The following is an 18828-nucleotide window of genomic DNA, read 5'->3' on the forward strand; positions in this document are numbered from 1 at the left end:
ACACTCTACAGTGTGCTTGAAATATGAACAATAGACAAGGGAGAGAAAAGAACGGATCTTTCAGACCATTTTTTATGAACAAAGTATGTCGGCAAACGATTTATTATTCATGTGTTTGTCCCCATAGAATTGCCTTCTGCTGATGTACCTACATGATTTTAAAATGGGTACGTCTATGTATGTACATATTTCAACATACAACCTTACGTCAACTCTACTTACACCTTCCTGTCATCCCAAATTCAAATAATGACCTCACTTTTCCCCAAGGTTAAATTTTGTGATGCTTTTTTTTTACTGAATTAATGAATTTAATTTTAATGCTTAAATAAAAGTGTACTGCAGATAGTTGGGAACTTAAGGGAACTGGAACTGATTCAAATAATGCCCTCACTTTTCCCCAAGCTTAAATTTTATGCTTTTTTTTACTGAATTAATGAATTTAATTTTAATGCTTAAATAAAAGTGTACTGCAGATAGTTGGGAACTTAAGGGAACTGGAACTGAAAGAAAAATTCATGATGCATAAAAGGAAAAATCGTGTATGCATCAAAAAATATTGGGGTATGGGAAAATACAAAAATATCCATGGTGATAAATGAGAGAGCCGTACAAAACAGTGTCACAAAATGCAAAACTTTGAAGGTGGTGGAAGAGGAGGTTGAGAAGGTGAGGGAGGAAGAGAAAGTTAGATACTACGCCAAGGATGGATGGAGATAGGGAGATATGTGTGATTTTTTTCCCCGGTATTTGTCTTCCTATTTCATTATCCATTCACAAACTTATGATCAACAAAGTCTCTTGTTTCCCATCTCATGTGTACTATAAGTTGGTAGGTGTTTCAAACATTTGCTCTTGCGCAGAAGACCAAAGGGCATTTGAACATGAGAGTCTAAGCCAGGGGACAAAAACACCCCATGAAGTTTTCAAATGAAGTGATAGGCTGATAGGACTGGGAGAAGAAAAGATCACCAGAAATGACTGTGATAGTGAGTGACGAAAGACCCACTAGATCACGTTAAAATATGAGTGTATACCTACCTAACACTTGTAAGTACATATTTGTCTCTGATTTACTTGACACACCCTGTATACAATGCACAAGTGTTTGCTTACATGAATGCATACAAGATGAATCGTTTCAATTGATTCCTTCCTATCTGTCTCAACACAGTGGCGAATATAATGCTATATAGCAGAGTATCTGTTAAATGGTAAAATAGAATAGAAGAATATGAGTAGAATATACCAGCAGCGCCATTAATTTATTTTTATTACTCACCATAGAATTCCAAGCTGTACACTTCATTTGATTAAAACATTGCACCAGGAGATTAAAACTAACCTCCTCATCCCCTATCCATCATAATACCCTGTCCTACTACCCTCTCCATCAACACACTAGAGCGAAAAACTATTATTACCAAATTATGAAGGGAAAAAAATATCCACGACAAAATAAGTTGGATTCCATCCAGAATATTTTGCAATACGTAACTTTCTGTTACTATGAACAAAAGTGAATTACCACCAAGATTCCCCTTATTGCGATAGTAATCAGTGATCAGCAATTAGGATTAAACTTAATATTGTACAAAGAGAAAACAATCAAATGCGATTGCGAGTCAGAGTTCAAGGTAGTTTTGTGGTAATTTTAACAGATTACATCATATGAGATTCATCCTATATCACCATCAAAATTTACAGGGTCTAATTTAAAGAAGAAGAAAAAGAAGAAGAAGAAGAAGAAGAAGAAGAAGAAGAAAAATGTTATCATTAAGGTTTTACAGGTTGACTGCTAAATTTCCATTACACTGGACAATACTGGGCATAACAAATGCACAGCGCTTCTTAAATTTCCTGAGATTAATATCAATGTTTTGTATGAATGCCGTAAATTATTTGAGTATGCAATATGCTATACTCTAAAAATTAGTGGAGATGTCGGCTTTACATTTGGCTGCAGATATGTAGATAACAAGCCCGTATATTATGTAGGCCTTTGGGACATCTCAATCCTGAGGTAATCCGCAATGGTAAACCTCGACTTCAAGTTGTACGAAGACGACAACGACAACGTAGAGTTTAATAATTCGACTTGGTAAGTAATCCCCGGGTTTGGCAATACCCAGTATATTATCGTATTAATTAACCCGGATGATTTCAATATTACACCGCAGATTTATGGAAGCAAGCGGTAACACGTGTAAACTTGGTGAAAATTACCAACTCACGAATAATTTCTCATTTCCCATTGAAGTTTAAATTTGAGAAGGTAACAAACTCCTACGGTCTCATCGTGCTGAAATCGAGAGAAGGAAGACAGGATAGAAGAAAGCCAGCCGTTCCGAGAACGAAACTTATCCCTTCAGGATAAAATCCGCCCCGGGCGGAAATCGAACCCGCGGCCTAGTGCTTACAAGGCAGACGTACTACCAACCAAGTGGGTGCAATAGACCTACATACTTAACTCCGCACACAGGAATTTCGTCCGAAAAGACCCCCATTTCAATGTAATGTAACCAACCAAGCTAACTAGGCTGGAGTGTGAAACCGAAAGAAGGAGAGTGAGTCTGTGGTCTCAACTGAAGGAAATTGAGGTCAAGAAGTTGTGGTGCCAAGTGATTGTAACATTATTGGCATTTTACGAAATGCCTAATGCAAAGTTTAACTTTTTTAAAAGGAAAGTATGAACAAGTTATATTCCATTAAATTTTCTATTCTATTCTGAACTATTTTCTATTCTACTCTGTTCTACGGAATCATACCAGTCGCTCTCCCCGCTCTGAAAACTGAGCTGCTAGCAGAGTTTGAACTTCAAGCTCGGAGCTGGCAAACATTATTTCATCTATTACAATAATTAGAACACAGCGGATGATTTATTGTTGAGAGGAACTGAGGAGGGAGGAGAGGAGATGGATAGAAACCAGAGTAGACTGGTAGAAAGGGAGGGGAAGAGGAAGAGATAGAGGGGGAAGGAAAAAGAGAGAGAGAAAGAGGGAAGTAGGAAGGAGGAAGAAAGAGGGGATAGAAGGGAAGAGGGAGGAAGGAGGAGAAGAGGGAAGTAGAGAGAGAAAGAATGGGAAGAAGGAACGAGAGAGAGAGAGAGAGAGAGAGAGAGAGATAAAGAGGGGGAAAAGGGAATGAAAGAAAGAGAGAGAGTTAGAGGGAGGGATAGAGAGAGAGAGAGAGAGAGAGGTTGGGAGAAAGGAAGGGAGAGAAACAGAGGCGAGAGAGAAGAAAGAGGGAGATAAAAAAGGAGGAGGGTTAAAAAGATAGAGGATAGAAAAATAACCTACCCTGTAGAGAGAGAGGAAGATACTGAAAAGAGGAGAGAAGAAAGGAACAATATAGAGGAAATAAGAGAGAGAAGGAAAGAAGATGTAGAGAGAGAAACCAGAGAACACGGGAAGAGAGAGTGAGAGAGAATGTCTGATGATAAGCATTGCATTTCACAAGTGTGACCGCAGGGTATACCTAGAGAAGTTCCAAATTTACACAAAGTGAATTAGAGAGAAGGAAGAGAGCAGAAAGGAAAAGGGGAGGAAGGGGCCAAGAAAATTTTGGGCATATCTGCGAGGAAAGCATAACGCAAAAACGGAAAGAGAAGAGGAGAGAAAATAGAAGAGGGGAATGGCAAAAGTATAGATATTTGAAAGTTGGAGTAGGAGCAGGAGGAGGAGGAGAGAGGAAAGAGAAAATATGTGTAGAAGAAGGGAATGGCAAAATAGATATACGATCAGTTATAGGAGGAGGGGGAGAAGAAGCAGCAGGAGGACGAGAAAGAGGAAAAGGAGGAGGTAGAATAAATTTTGGCCGCTTGAAAGTTTGAACCTGGAACTTTTAATAAAGCTACTGAGGGCAGAGTTGAAACAAACAAACTTTAGTCCCAAAAGTGCAATGCAGTTTTAACACGCTATAGAATTTTACAAAACTCAACTCTTTTCTAAGAAACTGTTACCACGAGGACTGGAGATTTAAAATTAGAAGGAACAAGTAATCTTCAACATGTTGTGCTTCCTAGGTTCTTACCAACCTGTATAATAAAACCCACATCATATCTACTACATAATTATAAGCTTATATGAAAGGGTTATTTTATAAAATTAATATACACCGGCTGACAAAATTAGGGAAAAGCACTTTTTATTATTATTATTTTTCTCAAGTTGCATTTTTTCGGTTTTTTCGGTGAGTCATTATTGATTTCCTTTTCTCTAACTCGACCTGACCGGACCTACTGTCCATACTGTTAGAGCGCCTAAAGGGGGATTTTTTTTTTTTAACGGACGAATTAAAAAAAAGGTAAATGCAACGTTTTTCAGAGTTTTTTCTGGAAGATGACGTCATTACTTTTACGAAATGCCAAATGCAAAGTTCAACTTTTTTTAAAGGAAAGTATGGACAAGATACTATACTCTATTGAATTTTCTATTCCATTTTCTACTCTATTCTATTCTATTTCATTTTCTACTCTATTCTATTTCATTTTCTATTTCATTCTATTCTATTTCATTTTCTACTCCATTCTATTCTATTTCATTTTCTACTCTATTCTATTCTATTTCATTTTCTATTCCATTCTATTCTATTTCATTTTCTACTCTATTCTATTCTACGGAAGCATCCCAGTCGCTCTGAAAACTGAGCTGCTAGCAGAGTTTGAACTTCAAGCTCGGAGCTGGCAAACATTAGAGGAACTGAGGAGGGAGGAGAGGATATGGATAGAAACCAGAGTAGACTGGTAGAAAGGGAGGGGAAGAGGAAGAGATAGAGGGGGAAGGAAAGAGAGAGAGGGGGGGTAGAAGAGGGAAAGAGAAAGGAGAGAGAGAGAAAGAATGGGAAGAAGGAACGAGAGAGAGAGATAAAGAGGGGGAAAAGGGAGTGAAAGAAAGAGAGAGAGTTAGAGGGAGGGATAGAGAGAGAGAGATAAAGAGGGGGAAAAGGGAATGAAGGAAAGAGAGAGAGAGTTAGAGGGAGGGATAGAGAGAGAGAGATAAAGAGGGGGAAAAGGGAATGAAAGAAAGAGAGAGAGAGAGAGTTAGAGGGAGGGATAGAGAGAGAGAGATAAAGAGGGGGAAAAGGGAATGAAAGAAAGAGAGAGAGTTAGAGGGAGGGATAGAGAGAGAGAGAGAGATAAAGAGGGGGAAAAGGGAATGAAAGAAAGAGAGAGAGTTAGAGGGAGGGATAGAGAGAGAGAGATAAAGAGGGGGAAAAGGGAATGAAAGAAAGAGAGAGAGTTAGAGGGAGGGATAGAGAGAGAGAGATAGAAAGAGAGAGAGAGAGAGAGAGAGAGAGAGAGAGAGAGAGAGAGAGAGAGAGAGAGGGTGGGTGGGAGAAAGGAAGGGAGAGAAACAGAGGCGAGAGAGAAGAAAGAGGGAGATAAAAAAGGAGGAGGGTTAAAAAGATAGAGGATAGAAAAATAACCTACCCTGTAGAGAGAGAGGAAGATACTGAAAAGAGGAGAGAAGAAAGGAACAATGTAGAGGAAATGAGAGAGAGAAGAAGGAAAGAAGATATAGAAGAAGGAAAGAAGATATAGAGAGAAACCAGAGAACACGGGAAGAGAGAGTGAGAGAGAATGTCTGATGATAAGCATTGCATTTCACAAGTGTGACCGCAGGGTATTATATGCTCGTGGTATATGGAAGATAAGAGATGGAGAGGGAGGGAGGGAGAGAGAGAAAGAAAGTGAAGGAGGAAGAGAGAGAGAGATAACCTCGTCTCTAGTACCCAGACATCAAGCTCATGGTTCATCCTCCTCCTCCTCCTACCCCCTTCCTCTCTCCTCCCTCTCTCAACCCTCTGGCAACCTCAACAAAAACATTTGTAACTCACACAACCCACATGTCTAATATCCTAATAGCCCTCAAAACCCAAACATCTCCCTCCCCTCCTCTTTTCTCTCCTAACCTCTCCCTCCCTGCTCTTTTCTCTCACCATACCTCCCTCTTCTTTTCTGTCACAAATCCCTCCTTCCTTCTCCTTTATCACCTAACCTCTACCTTATTCCTCTCCCAACCTCCCCCTCCTTGCTCTACCCACCTATTCCTTCCTCCTCTTGTCCCTCCCTCGTTCTCTTCCAACTTCTCCTTCCCTTCCTCCTCTTTTACCTCCCAGTCTCTCCCTCCATTCTATCCCAACCTCCCCTCCTTGCTATACCAACCTCTCTCACTTCCTATTTCCTTTCCCAAAATCTCTCCCCCTCATAACTCTCCCAAATTACCCCCCTCCCCTCCTTTTTCTTTATCACTGTCCACTCTCATTTGCATTCTAACATTTCTAACATCTTGTCCAGATATGTGCATTTTGTGCATAAGCTTTAATAGTCGAGAATTCTGCAGATATATGCTCATTGGTCAGGATATGTAAATGACCATTGGTGCAACGTTACCCACAAGCTTTAATAGTCGAGAATTCTGCAGATATATGCTCATTGGTCAGGATATGTAAATGACCATTGGTGCAACGTTACCCACCGGACTTTGGTGAATATGAGCTTGAATATGTTACTTGTCTTCTTGTACGCATATTTATAAATACTAGTACACAATTTTGTTATTTTGTAGTTTTGTACAGAAAACTTCAAATGTTTGCAATGTTAGCATATCTTTTTCCCAAATAAGTTTCTAAGTTAAATAAGAATTGGAAAACTTAATAAATCATTCATTCATAATTATGTTATCATTTCAAGCTCTTTTTTTCCTTTACAATATATTATTGAACAAACCTTTCTTCTTTATTATTCTAAAGAGATTCCTCCTTTCCCAGGTTTAACCATATCTAATGCCATTGGCAAATACGTATGTACGGCTTAACCTCCTACGCCTAACCCAAACCAGTCAGCATTGATTTTCACGTGACAAAAAAAGTTTCAAAAGACTGGGATTTTTTTCCGCTATTTCACACCTCTGCCTCCATTGTCTCTTCCCCCCGTACGTTCGTGTTATGTTACACAAAACTCGGGAAATGTTTTAATGTATTTTATATGTCTTTTTTTTTTAACGAAAAATAAAATAAAAAGTAGGTACAATACCGTGATAATCATACTAGCATGAGAATAATTTAACCTGAAGCGTACTTTATTACATGTGTAATACACAGTTGTACGAGGGATGTATATATACACGTATGTGTGCTGAAGTATATCAACCAACAGTTGTGCAGGGAAAAACTGTCATTCTCACATAACGCCCTTTCTTTCACGTTCCTCTAGTTCAGCGATTCTCAACTAGGGGTACGTGAGAGACCTTTTGGCGGTACGGGAAAAATTGTGTAATGGCGGACAAAAGGAAATTTTGATGGGTTATCAATGCAATACAGTACGGAAAAGTATGAATTTTGACCTCAAGGTATTGAAGTAGTGATTTTTTTCAAAAGGTACTGAGTGTGTTTAGAACTGAGTAGTAATGGTACACATCAAGGGGGTACGTGAGAGACCTTTTGGCGGTACGCGAGAAAAAATTGTGTAATGGCGGACAAAAGGAAATTTTGATGGGTTATCAATGCAGTACAGTACGGAAAAGTACTGAATTTTGACCTCAAGGTATTGAAGTAGTGATTTTTTTCAAAAGGTACTGAGTGTGTTTAGAACTGAGTAGTAATGGTACACATCAACCTAGGTATGGGTACCCGGTGATCATTATGATAGTGGCGGGGGTACGTGAGATTAAATCCGGGTACCCAAGGGGTACGGGGACGAAAAAAAAAAGGTTGACAACCACTGCTCTAGTGTCTCTATTCTTCCCGTTAGACACTTCTCCAGTTACAATCTTGGAAGGGAAAACATACTATTATCAAGATTTTCATTTCAACTCCGTACGGTTGACAACCACTGCTCCAGTTTCTCTATTCTTCCCGTTAGACACTTCTCCAGTTACAATCTTGGAAGGGAAAACATACTATTATCAAGATTTTCATTTCAACTCCGTATTCTGAAAGACGAGATTTTCATTTTGATCAGAGTGACAAAAGATAGCTTTTGTCTTGTCTATAGTGTTCTTCCATGAGAAGGTAGATAGATAGCACAGGTAACTATATTTTGCATGTTTTCTATAATATGCTCAGAACCATGAGGTGTTCAGAACAGCCCATAATTATATACACATACATAATTATCTGGATTCAAAAGTTTCCAGAAATGTACGTCCAAAGTCCCTCAATCTTATCAGAGGAACAACAACTTTCTAAAACATATGTAACCTTTATTTCTTTAACTTTAAATCCACTAATAGCTGATAACTAATTGCTAAATGTCAATCATAAATAATAATAAAAGTGTCATAAATAATAATATGTGTCAATCTGCCGCCGGCTTTTCAGAAGGTTCGGTTCGGCCGTTATTCAGGACCAAATTTCCGCTATTTAGGGCTATACCGTTGAAATAGCTCAGAAGGAGTTCGCTGTTCTTAGGACTTTACCTTTAGGGTCGAATGCACAATCGTGCCTTAATAATGATGAATGATTCCTTTGAGTGCTTTCCTATAATTCATATGCATCATTGAATCGTTCCCAGGAAGAAGGGCCTATGTTATTTTTGCTAATAACTAACATAGGTCCTTCCTTCCTGGGAATGATTCAATTATTAAATTATAATTTATGTAGATCAAAAGTGTACCTAGGGCGGCTTTCCAGAAGGTACGGTTCGGTCGTTATTCAGCAGAAAAAATCTGGTGTGAACATCACACGACTTTCTATTACATTTGCGGAATACGTATTTCAAAAAATGAAAATTTTTCTAAGTCCCGAGCATGAGCCGCCTACGGCGGCCAATTTTCGACCAAAAATTTCCTATCTTAAAATACTCCCATTATTCAGCAGAAAAAAATCGGTAATGATTTATATGTAGATATTCGAGGTATCAGCAGAAAGAAACAAGTACTGAGTGCCTGTATTTTAATAGACGTACCTGCAGGCAAAATGATTTATATGTAGATATTCGAGGTATCAGCAGAAAGAAACAAGTACTGAGTGCCTGTATTTTAATAGACGTACCTGCAGGCAAAACACATATAGGAGTTTTTTCACACAACTTTTCCATCGCAACATTACACTCCATGCTTGATGAGAGGAAAAAGTATGTCCCATATTAGATTCAATCAACGAGACCTACACATGTTTGTATAATGTAGCTATTTCAAATGAGAAATCAATTAAACTGTCCTTTCCTCTTTTTTTTTTTATTCCATATGTCTTTTTCAGAACTAGAGAGCACTATGTCTAGATGTCTACTCGGCTTTCTGGTTTTCAGTTTGCAAGTAGTTTAAATTACGAGTAGATGCACAATTTTCGCCGAAAGATGTTTTTCCTCGTTAACATCTTCCCTAGAATGGCTTTAAAAGTTTATATCCATACAGTGTAGGTACTAATTCCATATGTCTTTTTCAGAACTAGAGAGCACTATGTCTACTCGGCTTTCTGGTTTTCAGTTTGCAAGTAGTTTAAATTACGAGTAGAGGCACAATTTTCGCCGAAAGATGTTTTTCCTCGTTAACATCTTCCCTAGAATGGCTTTAAAAGTTTATATCCATACAGTGTAGGTACTAGAAAAATATAAAGGGATTTTCTCTAATTTTAAACTGGAATTTTTCCGGAGTTCAAACTCCGGTTTTGACGTAATGTGATTTTAGAATTTAATACTTAAACAGCATTTTCGAACGGTTTTATTACGAGTTGTACAAAATACTTCATACATATCTAATGAGGACTCACAAAAACTTTCAGCAGGAAGTTCATATTCAAATTCGAGAAAAAAGGTTTCAAGTTTCTTATTCTTTTTTCCTCCAAACAGTGGGAAATGTTATTAAGACGAATCCGAAAAAAAATATATTTATATCAGTGGCGTACAGGCTAGAAAAATTTCGTGTTTTTTTTTTCTGGCAGCAGAAAAGTACTTTTCTTCGAAGGTTGTTCAGGGCGTCGAAGGTAGCAGAAAATTAGAAAGCTGAACGGATTGATGGCCCAAGGGGCTTATTAGGCACACGGGAGTTGGCGTTCCCAGGGTCTAAAGCAAGTATGTATATGTATTTAGATTGTACCGAAAGACCTTGAAACTCTATGTCGTGTTAACATAGGAAGGCGTTTTCACGCCTACCGGCACGACTGCATTGATTTCTAAGTAAAGATTCTTTAGACAACGAAGAAAAAGGGAGAAACAAGTTCCTGGAACGAAACACAAGTTCCTATCTCCTCACTCCTCACTCTTGAATCCTGAATACTCTTGAATCCTTTCTGACGCACTGAGACGAGAAAAAAAAGTTTACACCTTGAAGTATTTTTTATATTAATAGAGATAAGTACTTTGGATATACGAGAAAAAAAGGGGAAAGAATTGTGAGATAGTATAGGAAGGGAGAGAATGTAAGTACGTTCGAAGTACAAGGTAGGATGAGTATAAATTTCATAATTTCATGGCCCGTGCGTCGGGGAGTATAACACGAAAAACAGCTATAAGAAAATACCTTGATAATTATACACATTGCGTCAAAAACGGGGCGTAAACAACGAAACACAGCTACAAGAAAACACCAGAGACTAATTTAACACGGTGTAAAAAAATTAATGTGAAACCGAACGAACAACCTTCGAAGAAAATCATAAGGTTTGGCAATAAGTCAAGTCATAAGTTAATAATAATAAAAAAAAAAGTTTTGGCTAAATGGGCAGGGCCGATTGAAAAGCATGCTTGTGACTTACCGGAATTGGGTTCTCCATCACTATTGGGCCGGGCTGAGGGCGCCCCATCTCGGGCCTCCACTTCCAACGCGTATGCACCTTGCTTCTCTCGATCGAACACCACCTTGGTGAAAACCTCGCCTGATTGGAGATTGATTTCAAAGAAGTCTTTGCCTTCGTTTCGAGGTGAATCCACGATGTAGTAGTAAACCTGAGGAGAGAGAATAGGAAAGTCAGTGAATAAGTAAATTTCATTATGGGAAATAAAGTGCACTAATTTCGGTTGCTGCCACAGGAAAAGATCAAAAGATAACGCTGAGATAATGAAGTTATTTATGAAAAGGGCTTCTTTTAAAGGTCAGTCACCTTTTAAGGGTTAATGCTAGCCAATTTAGCTTGGTGAGTAGAACGTCTGCTTTTTAAGCGCTGGGTTTGATTCCCGCCCAGGGCGGATTTTATCCTGAAGGGATAAGGTTCGTTCTTGGAACGGCTGGCTTTCTCCTATCCTGCCTTCCTTATTCAATTTTGGGACGGTAAGACCCTAGCAATTGCAGTTCTCTCTATTAAAGCTCTATTTAGAATAACGAAATTCTTCGTTTTGGTTTGGTTCAACATACTCGTATTATTATTGATGGAATCTCAACATAGATTTGGCCCTTTGTCTATCAGAACTCGTATGGTAGTTTACTATACATATTACATACATGTAAATGAAATTTATAAGAGAAAACCATAGAAATCTTGCCAGGAAAAAACACGAGCTACTCAAAACTAGGTTTTATTTGAAAGGTAGGTATGTACATATATGGAAATTCAAGTGATTGAATGGCTTCAATAATGCTCACAAAAAAAAGAAAAAAAATCAATTAATTACGTTCTATTAACCTCAGGATATTGCGCTTTTTTCCAAGGAAAATTTTTGCATATGCATAATTTATGTACATATACATCTGTATTGATTACTTGATTAATGGGAAAATTTATGTAGGTACCTATGTTTATGCATCTGTATTGATTAGGGACTTGATCAATGGGAAGAAAAAGGAGAAGGGGGAGGAAGAAGAAAAGAAAGAGCAGGAGAAGAAGGAAGGAGGAAGAGAAGAGGAGGAGGACCAGGAAGAAGAGGATTTAAATTCTCTGAAGATAAGAAAGGAGGCTGCTATATCTGTATTGATTAGGGACTTGATCAATGGGAAGAAAAAGGAGAAGGGGGAGGAAGAAGAAAAGAAAGATCAGGAGAAGAAGGAAGGAGGAAGAGAAGAGGAGGAGGACCAGGAAGAAGAGGATTTAAATTCTCTGAACATAAGAAAGGAGGCTGCTATCTTTCACTCAAGTTTTTTCATTCCTACCCGTATCCTAGTACATTATGATATTCTGTAGGTTTGTGTATAGTTGTTTTACTTGCTTAGAATTTAAATATCTTGCTCTTATTCCCCAGCTGGATCTTCTCCATTCCCATCCTCCCACGTTCTCACTTTGCTCTCGGTTTCTTCAGACTTGAACTTTGCAGATACATATGTATCTGCATGTTTAATTTTAACTTTGTCATGGAAGGAGCCCAGATATGGTTTGTTAAGATTTACCGCAATAATGAGGAACAGACTAAACAGACCAAATTAATACAAAATCATCGCGTTGAAACTGGGAACCCCTTTCGTTCGGTCACTAATGGAACACACCTTATACAGGTTGAAGTCTCAATCCCCTATCCACAGTGTGAAGTCGTCAAGACCTGCACACCCTCTACCTTGGAATATTGGTTTCTGGTTGTCTCAAACAATTTGACATCGAACCTTCAAGCTCCGGTTTAGTAGTCACCTTCAAGACCGATCTGGAGAATGTTTTCGATATCGTGCTTGAAGTGTTTCGTGTTCTGAATACACTTAGTAGCGATAAGTGTTTAAATTACATTCTACATCTAAATCATAGGTGATATTGTGTGATAAATCATAAATCGTAGGTGATATTGTGATATTATTAGGAACAAAACTGATAGTATCTTTATTAGCTATTTGTTTTATATCTTGATATTGAATACATATTTCAGTCTTTCAGTACAGCAACATATTATGTCATAGATGGGTTACACTTACTCATGGGCTCACGCAACGCGACGTGATAATAGTGTGGCTGTCCTGAACGAGATCACCTACAATATTATGGAAAAACTTTGTACTACATCTTTCTGACTCTCCATGAGTTCACGTGACGTACTGTTATGGTTGTGTGTTTCTACATTCAAAAGCATCTAGCCCTTGAAATCTATCAATAGTATGATTAGTATGAATGAGTTCGTGAGGCTGATAAATTTTTAAGTTGAAGATAGACCTGAACAGCCCCTCAATTTGGCCTTGGAACTGAACTTTTGTGTCTTAGATGACAATAGGTCTTGGATGGCAATCAATTGTTCGGACTTTTTTCAGTTGTAAATATTTCACGACATCCACAGTACAGAGTGTTTCAAAAGTCCGGGGACCCCTGAATATTTTTTGAACGGCTAAAGATGGGAAGCTGAAATTTAGGGTAGTGATTTATCAGTATAGTTGTTTTACTTGCTTAGAATTTAAATATCTTGCTCTTATTCCCCAGCTGGGTCTTCTCCATTCCCATCCTCCCACGTTCTCACTTTGCTCTCGGTTTCTTCAGACTTGAACTTTGCAGATACATATGTATGTGCATGTTTGTACAAAAACTGCAGTTTTTATTTTTAAAGATAGTTTATTTTTCATATTTATATTTTTTCCCAAGAAAGAGTCCAAGTAAACCCGTTATCCGCTCGCTGCTGTAGATAGAACGTGTGGAACTTGTTGGTCTGAGCCGTGGACCCGGGCATGAGTCGATAGAACACGGTGGGGTTGTTCTCTATACCGGAGCTGCAAATGGGGGTTGGGGAAACCAAAGGCTGGATTAGTGAATGGCTTTGGTAGGACTAAAACCCCTGTGTCTTAGATGACAATAGGTCTTGGATGGCAATCAATTATTCGGACTTTTTTCAGTTGTAAATATTTTACGACATCCACAGTATATGTTTTTGAGCCATCTCTTGAGAAAATAAGCCAAATCTGGGGTATGATAGAACTTTGCTACACTTAAGATTGAAATCTCGGATGAGCTGAGACTGCTGAAAGAAAAATACTTCATCCCAGCGGATTAGGAGTCTAACGTGCGGCAGGATGGAGGATACAGTAGCCGAACACTCACTGCTTCTTCGAAATCTTGTATTTCTTGTAAGTATGAAAAAGTAAAATAAAAAAAGATTGACTGGTAGGTCCTGGAAAGACGGGTCCTCGTTGAGGACAAGTCCTGATACAAAAGTTAACAGCCGAAACGTTACACAAATTTCCTTTTTCTCGGAAAACGTCTAAAACCCTAGAATACTTTATCTCTTCCTCTTCTAACTGGACTCTATATTTTCAGTCTATAAGTTTTGTATTGAATATTTTCACTGAATCAATTTAGGCCAGTAGTAGTCCATAGCTCCTCAAACTCTTTCCAAAGGTACATTTAGCTAGAGCTCTATAATTAGTTTTAACCTTTTAGCTTATAATACTCATATTTGCAAGGGCGAGCTTTCTAAAGAATGAAAAGTGTTCTGTTCCAAAGCTCACCCTACTCATTTGACTAAAACCCTAGAATCCTTTATCTCTTCTAACTGGACTCTATATTTTCAGTCTATAAGTTTGGTATTGAATATTTTCACTGAATCAATTTAGGCCAGTAGTCCATAGCTCCTCAAACTCTTTCCAAAGGTACATTTAACTAGAGCTCTATAATTAGTTTTAGCCTTTTAGCTTATAATACTCATATTTGCAAGGGCGAGCTTTCTAAAGAATGAAAAGTGTTCTGTTCCAAAGCTCACCCTACTCATTTGGTATCCCTTTTTCAAGTGAGATTTGAACACACTTTCTTGATATGATTAGTTAGATGAAAGCTCTATATCAAAACTTTCAATAATATCAATATGGGATGAAAGTGCTTCCCATCACCACTCTGCAAGTGCTGAGGATCACGCATAGTTACCTTTCCATCGTGAGTTTAGTAAGCAGTTAGGTAAAACAATTAGATTAAAACATTAGCCTAGAAAAAAACTGGTTCATGTAGAGATACGACAGGGACTCAAAACAGTCAGAATCAAAGCACACCCTTTAGGTCCTAAAAAAAGCCCTCTGCTGTTCCCAAAACCTCTGACTTCGATATAAATGCGCGAATACATATTTGGTTCCCTTAAAAGGCTAAAACTGGATGTGCAGTATAAGCAAAATAATAGCCATGCCTACTATCATGAATAGTACGAAATTATAAATGAGTAAATCGAAATAATAATGTAAAACAACTAAATAATTTACTGTCATGCAAACTTTGTCCAAGTCACCTACATCCCCAGTAGGTAATTAATTCCTAACACTGATTCTTACCCTACTTTCCCACATCCTAGTAAAATACAAACAAGAACTTAAAAATAAAATCAACAAAATTTGGAAAAGAAAGGATTCAGGAAAACATAGAAAAGGATTAGAGAGAATAAAGAAAGAGAAAATAACATAAAATTAGTAAAACACAAACCGTGCAAAATAAATAAAAACAGAAATGTAATCACTAGTACCTAGTAGTGGAGATTATTGAACACAACTAAACCAGAATACACTTTATCATATGTACAGTAAAATCGTTGGAATGAGTCCATTTTAACTCAAAAGTTTCGATGTTCACTTAGAGTTAGTCCACTCCTATCGGTCTTACCCCCTTTGCTCTAAATAGGACCACATACGGTCAAACATTTCTAGTGCATAGCTTCACCATCGGAAAAGTGATGGACTTTCTATAGGAGGAAGATAAATTCTGAATTTAATCTGTCACTTACAGAAAACCAAACCATTTCAATTCCCATACGAACTTTATTTTCAAAAGCCACAACTTAACTCCGTCCCACCCCTTCCTTCCCGAGCCAGATAACTTCGAATAGCACAAAAAAAAAAAAAAAAAAAAAAAAAAACAGACATTATAGGAGGAAGATAAATTCTGAATTTAATCTGTCACTTACAGAAAACCAACCCATTTCAATTCCCATACGAACTTTATTTTCAAAAGCCACAACTTAACTCTGTCCCACCCCTTCCTTCCCGAGCCAGATGACTTCGAATAACACAAAAAAAACATGCAAACATAAAGAGAGAAAAAATGAAAACAAATTAAAATCACCAAAAAATAATGGAACGAAACAAAATTGCGTGCGTAGTGTGCAAACAGTTTTAACAGGTTTGAGGCGGAGGATATATCTAAGGTATACCCATCTCAGGAGTGCACAGACCTGGCCTTTACAGAAAGTGTGCAAACAGTTTTAACAGGTTTGAGGCGGAGGATATATCTAAGGTATACCCATCTCAGGAGTGCACAGACCTGGCCTTTACAGAAACCACCTTGGCCCCCACGTTAACATTTTCCTTAACGGAGACAGGACCATAGGCAGTATGGTCCCACACAGGCGGGTTATTGGCGCGATCCACCACGTCAATCTGAACTTCCACGGAGCGGGCAAGTGGTGGAAAGCCTTTGTCTTCGGCATGAACTTCGAGCTTATAAGTCTCGCGCTGCTCTCCATATCAACAGCATCATCGCCAAAGTAAAAATCAAACGATTTGCGCGCAAAGGAGGGCGCAAAAAGTAAAACAAAAAAATATTCGTCAGGTTAAACGTGTTGGGCGAGAAAAATTCATGATGCATAAAAGGAAAAATCGTGTATGCATCAAATAATATTGGGGTATGGGAAAATACAAAAATATCCATGGTGATAAATGAGAGAGCCGTACAAAACAGTGTCACAAAATGCAAAACTTTGACATGTTAGATAATATTCTACAAAATTGTATTAGCAAAATGACTGTTTAGCATGGGAGAAATGACAAATCATTAAACTGTCTCCTCAATCTTATATCTCAGAAATCACAAATCCATTTCACCGCATTCAATTAGGTGAAAAAAGTTTCTGAATTCTCTGCTCTTGACTGATGATGAGTTGATGAGATTTGAAACTTTTCCACCATTGAAAATTTTCAAATGTCAAGAACACAATTCTTACGAGACGTCACAAAAGTTGTGCAGCATGTGCTTTATTTAATATAATGTAGAAACTGCTAAAAAATAATCCCGTAAAAATAAATATCAAACTGAATGCATTTCTCCTATACTAACGATGCCAAAATCTCTCAAAACAAAATATCAAAATTGAGAGGTAAAAAGTGCTTCAAATATTTTTAATGCAGTTGGGTTTTTTCGTCTCACAGAAAATTATATTTACAAAGAATAATAACTTTAAATGAAATGAAAAAACGAACTTAACTGCATAGAAAAAAATATTCAAATCATCATGAAGTTTTTTCCCCCCAAGTAAAGTGAATTTCAAGAGCTCTAATTGTATCAAGAGAAGAAAATTGTAAAGTTTTTCTCCTGTAGAAAAAGCGAGCGAGATAGGAGAAAAGAAAAAGGGAATAATATAGGAACTGAATTAATGTAAATTTGACAAATAAATCTAACTAATGTGGAAGGAGATCATAGATAATGAACAAAAAAGCTATAAAAATTCCAACGCTTCATCCTTGCGTTGGTAATTGTTAGAAGTAAAAGTTCCTGGAATTGATCAGTACCTACTTCATGAAATTCTTTTGCTTTTAAGATACTTATTTCACTAAGGACTTGAATTTTCCTAGTTCCTAGAATCTAGACTTAAATGTTCTCTATTTTAATGACTTTGCCCTCAAATTCAAGGAAAGACATAAGTAATATCTTGTATACGAGTATTCTGATAACGGAAATGTCTGACGAATTAGTTGTTGTTTCCGCGTTAGTGCAGAAAGTGAAATATTGTAGAAAGACGTACAATAACTTGTTGATAAGACAAAACTGTATCTTCGTATTTAGCACGGGGGAAGAAACTGAAATATTCAGCATACTCGGAATTGAAAGTCGAGCGAAGAACTTTGCGCGGATATGAGAATAATGAATTCCGAAGTTAGGGGGAACTTGAAAGAAGAAATGGAAGGAACAGCAGGAAGAGAGAAGAGAAGAGAAGAGAAAAAATCCAATAACGATAATGAAAACCGAGCCCAATTTCACCCACAAAAACCAACACAGAACAAATTTTATCCCAACATTGAATATGCCCATATTCCCAAATCAGTATCTAACATTTCCCAACAGTAAATCTCTCAGAGGTTCTGTACAAGGTACAAAAAAATCGGTACTCCTTATGCCCGGGACCACTATCAGAGTTTAAACTGAGTTCAAGTTATTATACTCTTTGATTAAGCAATCTGATTGGTTGATTTCAAACTTTTTAGTCAATCAGATTGCCCAATTCAAAAGTTATAAACCGACATTAAACATTGATTGAGGTCCCGGCCATTGGTGAACCAAAACCAACCTAAACCCACAAACCGAATTTCCTCCACAAAAGAATCAAAAGAAAACTTACGTCCAGTGGTTTCGCTTTTTAGTCAATCAGATTGCCCAATGCAAAAGTTATAAACCGACATTAAACATTGATTGAGGTCCAGGCCATTGGTGAACCAAAACCAACCTAAACCCACAAACCGAATTTCCTCCACAAAAGAATCAAAAGAAAACTTACGTCCAGTGGTTTCTTGAGTACAATCCAGCCGGACTCTGGCTGTATTTCGAAGTACTCCAGGTCCATCTGGTTATAGGGTGCACTCAGCGTGTACACTATGGCACCATTGTTGTCAGCATCCTCATCAGAAGCAGATACGCGGAGGATGTTCGTGCCAATGCTGGCGTCTTGCTTGACATTTTCCACGTATTTCTGCCGGAGGGAAGAACAAGGAAAGCGTGAGAATCATATGAAATGGACGCTAAATAAAAATAGTTCAATCCTAACTGACTACTAACTCATGCATTTTAATCCTTTAATTTAACCTAAAAAAATAGTCCTCAACTCTTAGAGTTAACAGTTAGAAAATACCCAAGGCATTAAACTCGCACAAGTGGTTAAGAGGATTGATGGAGGGAAATAAACAGCAAAAAACGGAAGTCTTATCGTTACGAACTGGAAGAGAAAAGGAGGACAGGATAGGAGAAAGAAATCTCTTCGGAAAACGACCATGAACTGTCTAGGATAAAGTTCGCCCGGGGGGATAGAAT

General features: G+C 37.8%; 1 protein-coding gene across 1 annotated transcript in view; it reads right to left on the reverse strand.

Annotated features, from left to right (window-relative positions):
* The window catches only part of LOC103508691 (neural-cadherin-like), a 49413-nt gene that overhangs the window by 4849 nt on the left and 25736 nt on the right, over positions 1 to 18828 (reverse strand). Inside the window, 3 exon segments of the mRNA XM_026823223.1 lie at positions 13440 to 13547; positions 16072 to 16262; positions 18299 to 18490. Of these exon segments, the coding sequence (XP_026679024.1) occupies positions 13440 to 13547; positions 16072 to 16262; positions 18299 to 18490 (491 nt within the window).

The sequence above is a fragment of the Diaphorina citri genome, unplaced genomic scaffold (genome assembly GCF_000475195.1).
Source record: "Diaphorina citri unplaced genomic scaffold, Diaci psyllid genome assembly version 1.1 scaffold424, whole genome shotgun sequence".
Taxonomy (NCBI): Eukaryota; Metazoa; Arthropoda; class Insecta; order Hemiptera; family Psyllidae; genus Diaphorina; species Diaphorina citri.